Raw genomic sequence first — 18,267 nt, forward strand, 5'->3', positions numbered from 1 at the left:
ACAAAATTAGCAAAAAACGTGCCCATGGCGCTGACGTGCCAAACAAACAAGAGGCTGGGGGACAGCCAGGGAGAGATGCTGTCTCTCTTTAGTCCCCAGGCCCAGGAGAGATGGAGGGGGGAGATAGCAGCTTTCTGGCTGGCACAGAGGGTGGTGAAGGCAGTGCTGGGGGTTACTTGGGCAGGATGCTGGGCAAGGTGGGACAGGAAGTAGAAAGGAGACCATACCCAATTCGGGACTGCAGGCACCTCAATGTTAGCCAAGTCCCCCACTCCCATTACCACATCTATCTCCAGGAGCTTGGCTGATAACACCTTTGTACACAACCACTCTTCACCCTACCTATGAGCTTTGATGCTTTTGCCATGTTTAGTGTTTAGTATGTAAACACTGTGTTCACTCATTTTTCTCCTGAGATCTCCTAGCAGAGGAAATGGGAGCAGAGCAGTCAAGTAAGTTCAAGATCACACAAGGGAGAGCCATGGTTCCAAAATGACTTACCAAACCTTGTGCTAACTCTAGTTCAACAATGGATGCTCTGAACTCAACCTGCCTTTCCAATCCAGGTCCTCATCTCCTCTTTCTGCGATCCCCTCCCATTCATTCTGCTGAAGCCTGTTCTGATCATACCTGATGACCCAGAACATCTCCCTGTGTCTTAGCTACTCTTTATGCCCTTTACCCATCCCTTAATGACTGCCACCAGGGCTGAGGAATCCTCTCAGCAGGCTCCCAGGACACTGCAGATGCTTGGATGCTGGGAGTAAGATCCAGCACACTGAGCACAAACGAACTCAAGACCCAAGCAGGATTGGGGGCAGTTAGCTGGGATGTCTCTGCTCCTGCTGGCCAGAGAAGGTCTTAATAAGGGGAGGACCCTGGTGGGGCCTCTAGAGGCTCAGTGTCTGTGCTGCCACACTTCTATGCTCTTGTCAAGAGGAGGGATTGGGTCTTGGGAAAGGATATGATTCATAAGAAAGAACCTGTCAGCATGACCTCTGGGACTAATGTCTCACCCCAGTTTGCACAAGGCCCATAGACAACCTCAGTCATATCAGGAGACTAGTGCTGGGGTGGGGTGGGAGAACATGGGTTCAAACCCAGGCAGTCCTTTGCTCTGCAGCTGGGAAGAGAGGGAAGAGAGAAACCGGCACCTGGCAGAACCTATTGGGATCTCATGCTATTGTCCAGCTCCAAGCACAGCTCAGCTGTGTGGGTAGGGTCTGACAGATATGCCCACTGTCTCCTTTCAATCCCTCTCAGAAGCTATTGTCCACCCCCACCCCAATACACCCTCCTTCAGTTTGGGGCCTTTCCACACGTTTCTGCTCCCTATCACCAGCCCATTTCCCTAAGTTTATCACCTCCAACTGTATCTGGCTACATCTCTGACTTAGGCCCTCTTCCCTCCCAGCTTCTGTCCTCTCTGCTGTTTTCCCCTTCTGTTCTGGTTCTTCCTCTCCATCTCTCCATGTGCCCTCTCCAATCCCAATCCTTCCTTATCATCTCTCTGTGTGCTCTGTCCCAATCTCTGTCCTCTCCCAGGCCAGTCCATAGATCTGCTTATCTCTCTCTCTCCAACTCTGGCAGCCCTGACCTCTCTCTAGGACTATTGTTGGGTCTGTCCACATCCATGCCCCTCTACCCACTTCCTCTAGGCTATCCCCAACAAGAAGAGTAAGAGTGGACCAGATGGAAACCCAGATACTCTGCCAGTAGAGCACAAGGTAGATATGCCCTACAGACCACCCCATGGCCCTGCTTCTGCCACATGGATTCTTTTCTAATCTCTTCCCTCCTTCCCTCCCTCCTCCCCTCTACCTCTCTTGTCCAAGGTAGCATCTCAGAACTACTGTGAGTGTCTTCCAAGTACCAGAAAGGTGGGGATTGGGGCCGGAGTAATAGCACAGTGGTAGGGCATTTGCCTTGTACATGGCTGATTCGGGACAGACCTGGGTTCGATTCCCGGCATCCTATATGGTCCCCAAGCCTGCCAAGAATGATTTCTGAATGCAGAGTAGAGAATAACCCCTTAACACTGCAGAATGTGGCCCAAATCAACCAACCAACCAACCAAACAACAACAATAGCAACAACAAAAGAGCTGGATATTTAGAGAGGGTAGGACAAAATGGTTTTAGAATTGCTTTTTACACTTTGCTGTGCAAGTGAAGCCCTGGAAGCCTGTTGGAGCACAGAGATGACCTGGAAGGAGGGGGGGGGGGGCACAAGGGGCTTTGCCAGCCTCTGCTTTTCTACAGCCTCACATGACAGCGAGGACCAAACTTAGGCCTGAACTGTGTCCGATATGGCTTCTTAATACCTACTGGAGCTCAAGTCTAGAAAACTGGGTACTATGATTCCATATCCCCAGGGCTTCGTGAGGATCAAATAGTCAACAGAGGCTATGAATAAATCAGGGATGTCTGTGTCACTGCTATAGAAAGCAGTGAAGCTACCACAGAAATCCAGCTGCTTTGGGGGCCAGAGCAGCACAGAAACCCCATCTCTGCTTTTCACCAGAGACATAGAGAGGAAGCCAGAGCTAGAGTGGGATTTGGAGTCAGCACCAGGGGCAGAGGGAAAGATGCTCTGAGAGCCTGGAGTGGGGGAGGCGGCTCAGGAACTCCTGCCCCTGGGCATCGAGTCTCAGTTTCAACCTGGATATGTCCCCTTTATGATAAGACACTCAGGGGACCTTAATCCTCCATCGCCGCAAGGCAAACTCCTAGTCTGGAGAGAGGGTGGTCTTCAGAGCCTTTTTGATCCCTATTGCCCCTCCCCAACAGACCTCTCTAGGCTCCCATTTCACCCTCCATGACCAGCAGGATGGAAGGAGAGGAGTCTGGCAGCAGTCCCTGTCCAGTGAATGATGCATGAAAAGATTCTCCAGGGTTTGGAGCAGGAAATGGCATGCCACTCAGAACAGAGGCCGGAATGGGTGGAAGTGTTGTGCATGGATATACTGAAATACCTGGGCATCACCTCACACAGTCCCTTCCCCCACTTGCTGTCCCCCAACCTCACCCAACCCAGTCCTGTGGGAAGAGGCAGAACCAGGCTGTATCTTCACTTGCACAAAGAGGCGTAGGAGAGGGGAACTCATTCTAAGGTGCCTATGAGCTTGACAATTGCTAGAGAAGGGTTTGAGTTCAATGCAGATCTTTTCTTTGGTTTCAGCAGACCCTTTTAAAGAAGCTAGGTGCAGCATGGGGGCCATGCTCAAAGTGCTCTTCAAGGTTGCAAGGAGAAACTGCTAATCCAGCTATCTTGCATGGCACCTTTCTTAAAATATGGATGCCCTCCTCCCATGACCAACTTCATTAACCTATTAGGGTAGGGTTAAGAACATTTGGGGGAGGGCAATGACAAGGATTAAATTCAAGGCCTCACACAGGCAAGGCAATTGGTCTACTGCTAGTCACATCCTAGTTCCTGGCACTCTAGATAGTTAACAGGCAACCCAAACCTGGGTGCTTTCTATTTTCCACAGTGCTGGGGAAAAAGCCTCAGACCTCCTGCCACTTCCTGAACCTCCAAGTTGCCCCTGCCCAAATGCCAGGAAAAGGGATAGAAAAGTAAAGCTGGGCTTCCAGGTAGCTTCTGCAGCCAATCCAGGCCAGCCAGCCCTAAGGAAATTATTTCTCTTGGTAAGATCGTGCCAGAGGCAACAGACCCTCACACTTCCACCCCACCCCACACATGCATACTATCACCACCACCATACACACACCGAACTCTCAGGCATCTAATTCTTGGCTTACTTGACCCTTGAAGACAGGCCTATACTCATTTATTCGGTCCCTTCCATGGAGACAAGGCCCACCACGGACAACTTGGTCATTACTTTAGGGAAAGAGATGAAGAAAGTTAAGTTGAAATTCAAAGGCAATACTTTTTTTGGCAAGAAAAAGAGAGAGACAGAAAGAGAGAAAAAACAAAGAGAGAAATACAGAAAGATAGAGAGAAAGAAAGAATAGAGAAAGGAAGAAAGAAAGAAAGAAAGAAAGAAAGAAAGAAAGAAAGGAAGGAAGGAAGGAAGGAAGGAAGGAAGGAAGGAAGGAAGGAAGGAAGGAAAGGAAGGAAAGAGAGAATGGAAGGAAGGAAGGAAGGAAGGAAGGAAGGAAGGAAGGAAGGAAGGAAGGAAGGAAAAAGAGAAAAAGAAGAGAAAGTGCACCACCACCCAGACTGGAAGGCCAGAAAGGCTTTTCTGGGAGGAAGGGACTTCAGAGGCGAAGGGAGGGAAGGAAGGGTGCAAGGGTCCCTGCAGGTGCTGAGAGGAAAGGGCCTAGGGAAGAGCCTGGGATGTGGACAGGGGCGGTGCAGGCCCAAGTCCCTTTGCCCCTTGGCTCTTGGCACAGCGCAGGGTGCTGGGCGGTGGCTCTGCATCAGGGGGCTGCGGGCTGCCAGGTTCCCCCAAGCCCAGCCCAGCCCAGCCCGTGCCGCAGGAATTAAGCAGGCCGCCGAGCCCAAGCGTCCTTATCTCTGGGAGACAGTTGTTGGGAATCACTTTGACTGAGTGGTTTTGTCTCCCTGCATTTTCCACTGTCAGCCGGCCTCGGGCCACGGATCAAAGGCGCGGCTGTGCGGCGCAGGGAGGGGCGGGTGTGCGGATCCGCGGTCCCAGCCCCCTCTTTCCACGCACCTCTGTGCCCATCCAGGGTCCGCGAGGCCCCCACCGCAGCCTGGCTCAACCCCGCCCTCCCCCCAGCTACCAATAAGGTCGAGAGATGCCAGGAATTTGGAGTGGAGAAATGGAGGGCGTCGGGGTTGGAGGATGGAGGGTGGAGAGGTGTTTGCAGAAGAAATCAGGAATGAGTGGAGAGGAATGAGATTAAGGGGGTGTAAGTGGGGGGGGGCAGGATTTGAAAGGAGAGAAGAGAGAAGGCAAGAGGGAGAGGCAAGGAGGGACAGAAATGGGTCTGGGCAGAGAGGGGAGGCTGGGGATGGGATGGGAACTGACCAGTGTCCAGATGTGTATGGAGAGGGGTGTGTGTGTGTGTGTGTGTGTGTGTGTGTGTGTGTGTGTGTGTGTGTGTGTGTGTGTGTGTGTGTGTGATGTGTATGGGATGGGAACTGACCAGTGTCCAGATGTGTATGTAGAGGTGTGTGTGTGTGTGTGTGTGTGTGTGTGTGTGTTTGTAGTACAAATGGGGCAAAGGGGAGGAAAGGGGTGGAGGCAGAGGACAGGGTGATAGGAGGGAGGAATTGAGAGAAGGAGAAAATGAGAAGCAGAGAAAAGGTGTGAGGCCAAAGAGAAAGTTCTGGATGTAGGACCAGAGTGGGAGAGGGAGCAAGCTGGGCTGGCTAGCAGAATGATGTTCTTAAATCCAAGTAATAGTGCTGGCTGTGGGCACTCAGAAGCAAATAGACAGGGCAAATGTGGAAGGGGTGACAGACTGAGGCTACCAGGAATTAGGGATGCCCTCAGGCCAGACAATCCAAAGGTCCCCTGTGATACCTGGAGACACTGGCCCAGAATCAGATGCTCCTCCAAGCTTCTCAAACAGAGAGGCTTCTCTGTTCATTTTACCCCCAGGATCCCCACTCTGCATAAAGTGTGGGAGTGTGTGGGTTATTAAGAGCTGGAGACAGGCAGCAGGGAGAGAACTGGGAGAAAAGGATGGTGAAGGGAGGAAGGAAAGAGGGACCCTGTCCCCTGAGGCTGAGCTGGGAGCAGCAGAAGCAAAGAAACTGAAAGGTGAGGCATAAATCCACAGCTAGTGGTCTGGGTGGTCTAAGGTGGCCAAGCTAGCCCTGAACCCCAATACCTATGAGGCCAAGGGTGTGCAGCAAAGGTAGCCTGCACTGTGCCCCAGCAGGCAAACTCAAACAAGTCACCCTCCCATACAGCCCAGAGATACATCAGTTATAGCTGCTGCTTTATGGAGGGGGAGGCTGAGGCACAGAAAAACCTGCCAGGTCAGAAGTGATCATGCTAAGGTTTAGGGACTCCAGTGAATGGATCCCATTCTCCAGCTCCTTGGGGTACTAAGAATAGTTATAACCAGAGCTATGCTTGAGAGCCTCGAAGGGGACACAGGCCCTGCTTTTCAAGGCTGTTTTATGCCAAACACAGGGAAAGAGACTGACTTAGTGGGAGCCACTGCTGTATCAGAGCCTGAGGTCAGGACCTGCCACCTGTTAGCGGCTTCCTTTAGACAAGGGATCAACCTGCATGGTGCCTCTGTGCCCCCATCCACAAGACACGAAAGAACAAGGTTCTCCCCTTCCATAGAAACCTCAGAGATTAAATGAGCCACATGACAGTCTCAGTATCAAGATGGCACCAGGCCATATGGCTCCCAGATGGAGCCAGTGCCACTGTTGCTATGTTCTATGTGTAAAGGGAGTTGGTGTATGGGGACAGTACCCGCCACGAAGGGTGAGGGCTGGCTGCAGGGAGGGTTTAGAGGAAGGGAGAAGGCAGCTTCTTGAGAACCCTCAGCACCAACCTCTCCTTTCCTACCTGGGCTCGTGTCTGGCCTCCCAGGTCCGGCTGCCTGGCCTTCCCAGCAGCCGGCAGTGGCCTCCTCCTGCTACAGACCCCGGGGACAAGCCTGAGCCACTCTGAGTCTGTTGGCATATTAATTGCTAATCTCCCTCATTTCTTCCCCTCTATCTGCCCCCCCAACCCCCCAGCCTGTGCTAATCAGAAGGAAGGATAAATCCGCTATTTGCATTCTTTCTCAGCAAACCAGGCGGCTCTGACCCTCTAACGCACCCCACCCGCTGTCTGCTGGGAGGCCCAGCAAGCCCTGGCTGGGACCCCAAGAGAAGTAGGGGAGGAGTGCAGGCAGGAGGGGGAAAGCTCCCTACTAGAGATATAACAGCTGTCACACACACACACACACACACACACACACACACACACACACACACACACACACACACACACACACAGATGCCTATACAAAGAACCATAGGAATCAACTAGAACAGGAAGGACCTGACTAGCAGTTGGTTTAGTTTGACCCCAAATAGGGAAACTGAGGACCAGGTCAGGGAGAACTCTACCAAGCTCTCACAGTAGGTCAGAAGCAGAGTCTACAGGGAACTTAGACCTCCCAACTTTCCACCGACAGACCCAGCCTGATTGGACTTGTCCCAGAAAAGATGCCTTAGCAGAAAAACCTACCAGAACTTCATCACTTGGTTTCTCTTTAAGACTATGGAAAGGGACGATGTGCCATGAACTAGCTTTGACCACACACCAGGAATGTTGCTGGGTGTAACACGCTGAGAGTCTCACGGACTTACCGTCACCCTTGAGGGGAGTACTCTCAGCTCTATTTGCCATGGCAGGAGAAAGTCAAGGCAGAGAGCACACACAGTCAACAAGTATGAAACCAGGGATTTGAACTTCCATCTGCCAACTTCTCCTCTGTGTCTGTGTTGTATGCATTGAACCAGGTTTACATTTTGGCCATATTTTATTATTTATCATTTTTATTTTGTGATTTCTGGTCTGTACCTATCCCATCTCCAATCTCTCCTGAGCAATTCTATTCCCTTGAGACTCCTCCAGAAAGCCTTCCCTGCACATGACTTCTTTCCTCCAAACTTTCACCATTTCCAAACTACCTACCCACAACTGTCCGCACAGTTTCTCTAGTTACTTTTGGCTGGTGGGGTTGCGACTTCTCTTCCTCTACCCCTAAATATACTTGGGCAGGACAGAGACTGTTGGGTATTTTTCTCTACATCAGCCTGTCTACATCATGTCACGACCTGGTGACTAAGTCAATGAATCCAAAAAGATTCCTCTGGAATGATAATCTAGTGCAAAGATGCTCGGCTCTCTGCAATCCTTGGTGAGCATGGATGCCGTTGCCTGGAATCAAACTTGGGGCTTCCCAGACTGCACTCACTAGTCCTGCTACATGCCAACTGCAGTGTGTGGAACAAATGATCATCCGGCACTGGGTTTTACACTGTCTGCGACCCTGTGAGAGCCCACAGTGCTGACCTCAAACAGCACAGGGAAAATCTTCCGCATGTATTTAGGGATCTTTAGGCTGCTATGGGAAGCAGCAGGGGTCAAATCTGCTCACTCCTCCAATGGTGGCACCTATACTGCTGTTAATGTTTGGAGGCAGACAAAAAAAAACTCGGTGTAGTAACTGGCCACTCTCATCTCTGCCTAGGCTCTGGGTTTAAGATGCCCCCTTCCCAGAGCCCACTCAACAACCCTCTCAGAAAGGACAGAAGCTTCTGTTTACTTCCCCCTACCCCCCAAGATTATAGAAAAGACCCTCAAGTTCTCAGAAGCCATGCATGGCTCAGGTCCATGTGTCGATGTGGGCTGAGACTCCCAACAGCAGCCTGGAAACTTCTCTCTGGACACATCTTCAACTTCCCTGCCCCCTAGTTTCCCTCCACCCAGGAAAGGGAGTGAGAGGAAAACGGGCTCTGTTTTCACAGGAGATGAAGCAGTGTCCTGCCTCTCTCCCTGTGGGCCGCAGGCTGTCCCCTGATTGACACGAGCAGGTGGTTTTGTTTGGCACTGGGCTGCCGGGGGGGAAATAACTCAGCTTTTCCCACTGAGGTAGGTTAACTGTGGACAAAGGCAGCGCTGAGTCTGAGAGTAGGGACTTGGCAGGGTGTGTGCCCCAGAGGCTAAGAGGGCACAGAATGTGGAGAGTGGGGGGAGTATTGCTTGCACAATTCTCTGAGCCTGGGGCTGACCTGAAGTAAAGGGAAGGGGCAGCTGGTGGATGAGGCCAAGGAGCTGAGTGGACAGGTCCATGATAAGGGATTGGGGAGAAAGGGGAGAGTTTTTCTGTCTTGGGAGTTTCATTCTCCCAAGAGAGCCAGTAGAAGGCTGGTGGGGGAGGGCAGGGCCTGCAGATGGCATTGGTTTCAGGTCCCAGGAAATCTAGCCACAGACTTTCTGCCAGCTAACCCCAACTGCCTTCCTTAGACATGGTGGAAAGTGGGTATGTGGAGAGCTGGTGACTCACAGGGCTGCTCCCTAATCCTGGAAAATCTATGAGGAGCCGTGTCCTTCCACAGGGCCAGTCACTCCTTCCATCTCTGCCCAAGTTTCCCCAGGGCCTAAGGAAGGTGGGGGGCAGCCTTTCTGGGTTCTTCAAGGGGGGGGGAACTCTTCAACCCTTTACTCTTTTTGCCCAGGCTGGTTGCAACAGAATAGCCTCTGTGCGTGACTCTGGGTTAGAAACTGACTTTGGCATTTTCCAACCATCAAAGAGACCAGAGAGGACAGGAGAGAAGAAGAAAACAGTCAGAAAAAATGGGAGGGGAGGGGTAGTAGGACTGGATGCAGATGGGTGTGTATGGGATTGGGGGAGAAGTTCTGTGTTTTAAACACCTACAGCATATCAGACACCCTAGTTCTCCCTTGGTCATCACAGTGTCCACTCTCTAGATGCTGTAGTTTATGCAAGTAGCCCCAGGACCTCACAGCAACTAAGTGGCAAAACCTGAGTGCCAATACAAGTGGCAAAGCCAACCTGGTTTCTTTCTCCCAGGCTTCCTCTTACTCGAGGGGCCTGCAGGAGAGGCTTTCTGGGAAAAGGATTGCCTGGGAGAGACCCTGAGAAGGAAAGGAGGACGAAGATGAGGGCAGAAGAGGCGCCGGAAAGGGAGAAACAGAAAGGGCGGGGTAGGGCACAGAGGCACACTTCACTAGGGTTAAAACCCGGTGTTCTGACAAACTGCTAAGCTGGAGAAATGAATTCTGATCCCTCCAAAACCCAACCTTGGAAAATGTGCAAGAGAAGGGTCTCCTTTCAGGGGAGAAGGAAATCCTCCACACCTCCTCCCGACGCCCTGGTAATGCCAGGATGTCCCCAATCTGCTTTGAGGAACGGAGAGATTAAGAATAATAAAAAAATTGCAATAAAATATGTGTGAAGGAGGGGGTAATTGTGGACAAACGCAGCATTCAAATTCATTTTTCAGCTCTTTTACACACCATTTCAATCTTATTTTCTGCTTGTTAATGAGATCTTGTTGCCTGGGCTAGGCAAAACCTTCCAATATCAGGACGTAATTGCACATAATTTTCTCTCCTACCAGTGATTTGCATCAGTTTTTTAAAAATTCTGGGCTATTTAACACCCATGGTCCCCCTCCCCATCTTGCAGCCTACAAATCTCCCACTCCCTCCTCCTTCCTTGTCCCTGGTCCAGCAAGACTCATTTTAAATGCTTATTATAAACGCAGTGTCACCAATAAAGGGGGGGGTAGAGAGAGGAAGTGCGGGAAGAAGGTGGGGCATGAGGGGCCCAGCTCAGTTCCTGAGAGTGGGTGTCTTGATCTCATCTTGCTGAGGGTCAAGAAAAAAATATGTATTTGCCTTGGGTGTCAGCTCCTCTATTCACCTGCTCTGTGGTTTTTAGCAAGTTATTAAACCTCTCTGGCTTGTACCCCCAAATATAATTTGGGGACTTGAATGATTTTAAGAGGCAAAGCACTTCTGTGAATGTGGGTCCTACAAGTACTCAGCTGGTGGACATAATCTCCAGGTTAAACTGATGTTCTTGGAGGCTTCCAGAGATGGCCAAAGACCTTTAGGACACCTTATTTAAAAACAATAAAAATAAAAGTAGTCTTGAGCTTTATTCTATTAATATCAAAATGAAGGGAGAAGTTGGCATTTGAGGAGACTCTCCCTGCTGTGCCATTATCTGTTCTGTGTCTTGGAACCTCCATGGACCATCTACAGCAAATACAATGGGTACCATATTGGGTCTTGGAATCAGACCTTTCACATCCTAATTTTGTGAACTTTCAGAACCTACCACAATGCCTGGCATCTGTTAGGGACAAAAAAAATTTTGTTGAAGGGAAGAGGATGGATGGGAGGACAGATAAATGGAAAGATAGACAATGGAAGGAGGGAGGAATGGACGGAGGGAAATAAGGAGGGAAGGAAGTAGGGACTGAATAAAGGGAAGGAAGAAGGGAAGGAAGGAGGGAAAGAAGGAAAGAAAGAAGCAAGGAAGGGAGGAAGAATAGGAAGGAAGAAAGGAAGGAAGGAAGAAAAGAAAAAAGGAAGGAAGAAAAGGAAAGAAGGAAGCAAGCTAAGATTTATGGTCTTGTACAAGTCACTTTCCCAAACTATAAAATGAAAGTTCCAGATCTGGCAGATCCATTGAGTGAAATCAGGTACAGAATGTAACACCATCATGGCTGACTCCTGCAAACGGGATCTCCATGTGATATGTCACTGAAATATGTCCATGGGAAAAAAGAGAAATTTTAGGAGGCAGAAAAGAACTAAAAGGCTCCATTCACTGTAACTGTGGTTCTGTGACTACTGCAGACTTAGAGAATATTAATTATTAGCTAGGGTGGGGGGCTGTAGTTATGTCAATCATGTTTACAGTTTCCCTCACATTTGTTCCCAAGAGGACCAGAAGTAAGGACAATGCGGGAGACACTCTGGGAAGCAGGAGGATCAGCAGCACCATTGGAATAGCCCTAGCATAGATGCTGTGGCCAGAGGACTCACCAGGGTTCTGCAACCTTGGTGTCTGCCCAGATCTAAGATGACACCCAGCTGTCAACCCCAAAGAAAGGTGTTCCCCAACTTTCTCCTTCCTTAAATCTTTTCCTTTCATATGTAAAAGCCCACTAGATAGGTACTTTTGTCTCCCTCTTGACCTTTCCCCTCCTGGTGGATGGGTATTGGTATAATAAAGAAAAGTCATGAGGCTGGAGTAGTGGCTCAAGTGGTAGGGTATTTGCCTTGCATGTGCTAACCTAGGACAGAATGCAGTTCGATCACCCAGTGTCCCATATGGTCTCTCAAGCCAGGAGCAATTTCTGAGCACATAGCCAGGAGTAACCCCTGAGTGTCACCAAGTGTGGCCCAAAATAAATAAACAAATAAATAAAAGTAAAGACTTTAGTCAGTTTTGTCTTGGTGCTTGGAGACACCATGAGGAAGAAGCCACAAGAAGCCACTCTTAAAAGTCACTGATTCCTTGACTTTCCTGACTGGGTTGGTGTATTATTTCTTTGCTGTTACCCTGCTTCTTTAGATCAGAGCAAGCCTTATGGTCCTCTCCATCTCTCTCAATGGACTTGCCTGTATGACTCAGTACCCCACTATCCATCTTATAAGGTTCCAGGCCTTGGTTGTCTCATCTCTGATGGAGTCTCACCCAAGGCTGGGTCCTTCCCCTACTGAAACAGATGATTTTTGTTTGCTCAGAGCTGTCTCTTTCTGAGAGGCAGGAAGGCAGCAAGGTGGTGAAGACCTCAGGCTGCAGAGTGAATCCTGGTGTGGCCCTTTAGATAGATTGTACCTCAGGGAGCCCTCCTGCACTCTTGTCATCTTAGAGCTGCTCATGCACAGGTGAGCAACAGCAATGTGTCTCTGATGTTCTGCTGAGCTTCTTTCTGACTTCCTCCTGGAGTCCCTGAAGCTCCTTGGCACCCATGTCACTTGCACACTCTAGGGTCAGGATGGGATCAGACCTGGGAGGTGGCCCCAGCTGCAGTGAGATTCTGCTGGGGTCTGAGCAGATGTGCTGTACTGTCCCAACTGCATCCCAACAACAGTGATCCCCTTCGACTTGCCAGGACAGGGGTCAAGGCTACTGGGTGACAGCAGTGGGTCCCTGCAGTTCTGGGGGAGGGTCATGTGCTGGTTCTAGGCTTGGTGGGAAGACCCCTAGAGAGGCCCCTATGCTTTCTCTCCCTGTTGTAGAAAGGGGGGTGTTCAGGAATCCAACTCCCTTTCCCCCTAAGAACAAAGGAAAGAGTCGACTTGGTGAAAAAAGATAGTTTAGAGCAGAGAAGGGAACTGACCAAGAGTGCGGGGCTTTTGCCCAAGACACAGAAATAGCCCTGTTCTCCACTCCAAGTGTTTGAAGCTTAACCCCTGAATGTTCAGGACACATAAACTAGTGTACATATACACACAGGAACACATACAATGTAGACGCACATACAATGTAGACGCACATGTGTATACATACTTATGCACGCACACAGCTGCCCTCTGGTCTGCCCTGAACATTCCCTCCCCTCTCCCCAGCAGCTGTTCACCTCCTGCCCCTTCCTCTGCCCCTGTCAGACCCTCATCTGTCTTCACACCTTTGGTGGGAGTCTTGGGGCAAGTCTCTGAAGTTCACCCCATCTATCACCCCTTACAGCCTCTCTGTCTGGAGGAGGAATGGGAAGGAAGACCCCGAGGGTCTTGCAGAGGAGGGGAGAGAACTGGGATTTGGTGGTTGCTAAGAATAGTGGGTCAATCTCTCCTCATGTCTCCCTCCTCCAACTTGCATTTCTAGGCTGCAAGACAGCAAGGCATAGGCATAGCTCACTTAGGAATTCCTTTGCTCTGGCTTCAGAAGCCAGGGGTCCCTTCTATGCTAGGGACAAAGTGCTGCTGTAGGGGGACACAGCCTATGTGGAAACTGCTCTGGAGGACCAAAGGTTAGGGAAATAGGTACCTTGATCTTCGGTCCTGGCTTGCACTGTGCCCTTCCCCACAATAGGGTGCCCCACTCTTTTTCTTTGTTTGTTTGTTTTTTGGTTTTTTGGGCCACACCCAGCGGTGCTCAGGGGTTACTCCTGGTATTCTGTTCAGAAATAGCCCCTGGCAGGCACAGGGGACCATATGGGACACCGGGATTCGAGCCAACCACCTTGGCTGCTTGCAAGGCAAACACTGCTGAGCTATCTCCGGCCCCAGGGTGCTCCATTCTTAAAGAAGTCTGCCCTGACTCTTCCCTACAGCCCTCTTTGACTTTCCAAATAATGTTCCTCCAACTGTGGAGGTCCCCAAAGTCAGGCCTGGACCATGTTTACAAGGTGGACACCTGGGTCTGTGCCCTGCCCAGACTCAACCGAGTCTCGGATGCGCCTGTACCTCACTCCTGACTCTGTGGGATAAGCTCGGCTAGTTAGTCCTTGGCATGAAAGAGACAGGGGTTAGGACCTTGAACCCCAAAGAGGCCAATGAACTCTCACTGGGAAAATTCTCTGCCTGGAAGGTTGCATCACCCTTGAAGTGAGGGTCCTTGGGAGCCTCACAGGCAGGAGGAGCTCTGCCTGTGTTTTCTCATGGCTGACCTGGGCTGTCCCTTCCCTCCATTCTCAGTGACCTAGAAGTGTCCCCATCTCAGGGATGAGAAAATAAACAGAGGGCAGGGAAGGGATCTTATCTACAAGCAAACATTAAAATCCAAGTGTAATTAGTGTTAAATAATTACAACAGTGGCAACAGGGCAGAACAAGGGGTAGGCAAATCTTTTATCTGTAAGGACCAGAAAGCAAATATTTGAGGCTCTGTGTGCCATACGGTCTCAACTGCCCATCTATAGTTGCATGCTGAAACAGTCATGAATATGTATAAGAATGGGCTTGACCATCTGCTGATAAAACTTTATTTTGAAAAGAAGATATGTAGATAGACATGGCTGGTGACCGGAAGCCAGAACTTGCTACCTTTCCCCTTCTTTAACCCTGTTTTCTTTCAGTAAAGTTTTTGATGATGTTGATCAGATTGTCCTGGCAGAGATCTAGCTCTGTGCTGGATGTCCAAACTAGTTAGCAGAGAATGCCTGAGTTAAAGGTTAGTAACATGCCTTTGAACTTCATTTATTTATTGGTTTTGGGGAGCACCATATCCAGTGTTGCTCAGAGCTTATTCCTGGCTCTGAGCTTAGGGATCACTTCTAACAAGAACAGCAGATTTTATGGGGTGCCAGAACCTTGTGTAAGGCAAGTACCTTACCTACTATATTATTGTTCTAGTTAATCATGTTTCTTTTAAGAGGAGGTAAACTGAGGCTCAGAGCTGCTTAGATGACTAACAGTAGTACCTTGAGGAGCTGGAACTCAAGCCGTCCCCCAATACTCATGGCACATGCTCAAGTGTGCTCATCACCATGGCTTCCGCATTCATCAGAAGACAGTGACTAGATTGTTTTCTGCATGGAAAATCTGGGAGCCTATCTCAGCTACAAAAAATGACCTCATGGCTCCCTCAAAAAATCACTGGAACTTTCAGCATCACCAACAACCATTCCCCAAACCCATCAACAACCACCAGCAGCCCCAATGTTCTTTCTGACTTTGCTCCTAAAGAAGGTTCTCTAATTGCTAAGAACACCCTTAGGTAATGAGGGACTTAACTGGCAACCAGACACATACCAGTAAAAACGTTCCAAGACCCAATGGGAGCTGACTTCCTGATCTAGAACCTCAGCTACAATTCTTTCTACCAATGAGACATAGCCTGCCTTTCACTCATTGGTCCCTCCTGGTGAACCAAGTCCGGCCATTGCATGCATTTAACAAGCCACAGTGCCAACGCTTCCCCCACCCTACTATATGGAGATGCTGCATTTTGGGGATGACCCCCAAATCTGGTTTCAGATATTCTGGGGCTATCATCCAGGAGCAGGTCTATAATTCTCTATTATTAGACAGGAAGTATGGAAACCATTTTCTTTGCACCTACCCACTGGGTCCCCCCAAATCTGCAGTTTCAAGCAGCAACTCAGTGTAGAGTGAAAGGTCACAGAATACTGATGCTTTCCTGGAGTCCAGGGGATTCTTTGTGATATTGCCTTCTCCAAGGCAGAGCACTAGATCTCAGGACCCTTTTAGCCCTTGCAGGCCAGCAAGGCCAACATACCTGAGGAGACAGGCCGTTGCTGACGGGATTCATGTGGTTGGAGGGTGCCGCCGGGTTCATGAAGCTGTCAGAGTAGCTGGAGAAGCTGTGGCGGGCTCCGTAAGCAGAACCAGTGTCTGCAGCAGCAGCAGCAGCAGCCAGGCCCCCCTGGTGCATGGTGGATGGTGGCAGGGGCTGGGGCCGGTGCACTGTGCTGCCTCCATCTGTGGAGAGACCCCAGGAAGTGTCTCAGCAAGGAGCCTCAATCAGAGCCAGCAGTTGTATGGGGAGAGTGGCCATCCCTTGGAGGGAAAGACTACCACCTCCTCAGGCTGGTGGGGATGGCTTCTGTGGGAGCATCAAGGCTTGTCTTGTCTGGAGTTACAAGTAACCAATATGCTTGCTAGACAAGCCTAGACATCAGTGCTTCCATTGCTCAGTGCTTGGCACACAGTTGGTGCACAACAAACGTTATCTGGACAGAACAAGATCTTTCTATGGACTTTGTCGATCTCTCTTAGGCTGTCCTGACAGCCTTTGAAACCATCACCAAAGTATTCCCATTTTTCAGATAAAGAAATCAAAGCTGGATGGAGTCTGACATTTGCTAAAGGGAACAAGGATAGTGATCTAGCTAGGATCTGCACTGCTATTTCCACGTCTGTGAGCTGTGATTCCTCCTGCCCTGCCCTTCTGTGATACCTTCCAGTTGACAATCTCTATTTCTTATCCAGTATCACAAGGAGGGTTTCCTGACCTTCCACATGGCCTTGAGAATCTCAGCCTGCTAGTCCTTGACAAAGAGGGCACTGGGGCTTCATAATACTATTTAGGGGGCTTCCAAATATGTATGGGCTAGAGAGAGAGACAGGAGAGAGAGGGCACAGAGGTGGGGAGGGAGGCAGCATTCAGAGGGGATGGGAAGCTCTTCCCTCCTTCTCTTGTATTTTCTAACAAGACACCAGGAGGCTCATGTGCCTTTACTGATTAAGAAACCATGTGTTTGCATATTCTTGCATTTTTCTATAAAACTAAGAGGAAAATAATAAAGAAAAATTGGAGGCCGGGAGCCAAGTGATCTCAAATGCATTGGCAGAGAAATAAATAAAGACAGAACTAAATACCCAAGCCAAAGTCAACAATAATAGAATCAAGGGACCTAAACTTTAACAATCTAAGCTCAAAGGGGCCTATTACACTGGCAAGCTGGGGGCTAAGTGTGGTGGACTAGGATGAACTCTGGTCCATTGATGGAGGGAGGTTGATATTTGTGGTGGGAAGGGCCCTGACTCATTGTATAGTTAAAATTCAACTATGAAAGATTCTGCATATCACAATTTTTTCAATAAAATAAAAAACAACAACAACAACAACTGTGTGTTTGGAAGCTGCTATGTTCTTCCTTTTCAAGGTATTCTGTGGCACAATGGCGAAGGTATCAAATCCAGGAGCAGGGCCTCATTTTTGTGTCTGAATAGTCTACCCACGTGAAAGCAGACAAATGCTCCTTAAAAACAAAATACTTTATTATTCCTTCTTGGTTCAAGAAGAACCTCAGCCTGCTAGTAGAGGGTCAAGGGTTATGGTGAGTGTATGGGGCTGAGATGCCAAGACAGTGTGCCGGGACTCACCTTGGGAGATGGTGGTGGTGGGGTAAGTGGAGTCTGGTAGCTGGTAGGGGGGCAGCGTGGGCATGCCTGTGGGAGGGAATCCCCCTGGCAGAAGGTGGTTGAATGCGGCCAGCTGGTTGGCTCCTGCCTGCTTACGCCAACGGGCACGGCGGTTACTGAACCAAACCTGCATGGTTAGAGTAAAGACAGAGAGCTCTCAGCATGGCTGCTGGTGGCAAGTGAACAGAACTTAGACCTGTCCCTAGGCCAGCACCCACTCAGAATGAATACTGGCTTTTGATTTAGAGACCAAGACCCTACTCTGTTCCTCCAATATCCACTTCCCTCACAGACATAAATTAAGGAAGATTCAGTAGTAACTCATCTCTGACTCTCTCTTCCTATCACATGCAGACCTATCCTCCTGCTCCCATTTTATAGAAAGTAAAAGTAAAGTGCCAGAAGTCAAATAACTTCTCCAAAGCCATAGAGCTAGTTTGTAGTGGATCTAAGTTTTCAACTTAAACCAGTCAGACTCTCCAGGACCATATAGCCAGGTTTGAAACAAGTTCTGAAATAGACCTGAGAAAGAGGAAGTGAGTGTGGGAGACGGTAAAAGCTCTAAGAAGTTTTTTGTTTGTTTGTTTTTGGGCCACACCCGGCAGTGCTCAGGGGTTACTCCTGGCTGTCTGCTCAGAAATATTTCTCAGAAATAGCTCCTGGCAGGCACGGGGGACGATATGGGACACCGGAATTTGAACCAACCACCTTTGGTCCTGGATCGGCTGCTTGCAAGGCAAACACCGCTGTGCTATCTCTCCGGACCCTAAGGAGTTTTTTTTTCTAACTCTTGGTTTTGTACATGCTGTTGCCTCTAATATGAGCCCACTATATGCACTGATTTCTTAGTTTTTAGGTTCAGCTGAAATACCTGCTCCAGTTTCAGTTTTCTCATTACGGTATGAAAGGTAAGGAGGCATTCTCTAGAGAGACTTCCAACCCAACATCAGCAATACTTTATTGAAACCTATATCTCAAGGGCTTGTATTCAGTACT

General features: G+C 49.4%; 1 protein-coding gene across 2 annotated transcripts in view; it reads right to left on the reverse strand.

Annotated features, from left to right (window-relative positions):
• Positions 1–18,267, reverse strand: part of PAX7 (paired box 7) — a 114,376-nt gene that overhangs the window by 23,006 nt on the left and 73,103 nt on the right. For both annotated transcript variants that reach the window (XM_049772043.1, XM_049772042.1), the window contains exons 6-7: positions 17,233–17,398; positions 15,623–15,825 (exon numbers count right to left, since the gene is read on the reverse strand). In XM_049772043.1, the coding sequence (XP_049628000.1) occupies positions 15,623–15,825; positions 17,233–17,398 (369 nt within the window). The remainder of the gene's footprint in view (positions 1–15,622; positions 15,826–17,232; positions 17,399–18,267) is intronic.

This window comes from Suncus etruscus, chromosome 4 (genome assembly GCF_024139225.1).
Source record: "Suncus etruscus isolate mSunEtr1 chromosome 4, mSunEtr1.pri.cur, whole genome shotgun sequence".
Lineage (NCBI taxonomy): Eukaryota > Metazoa > Chordata > Mammalia > Eulipotyphla > Soricidae > Suncus > Suncus etruscus.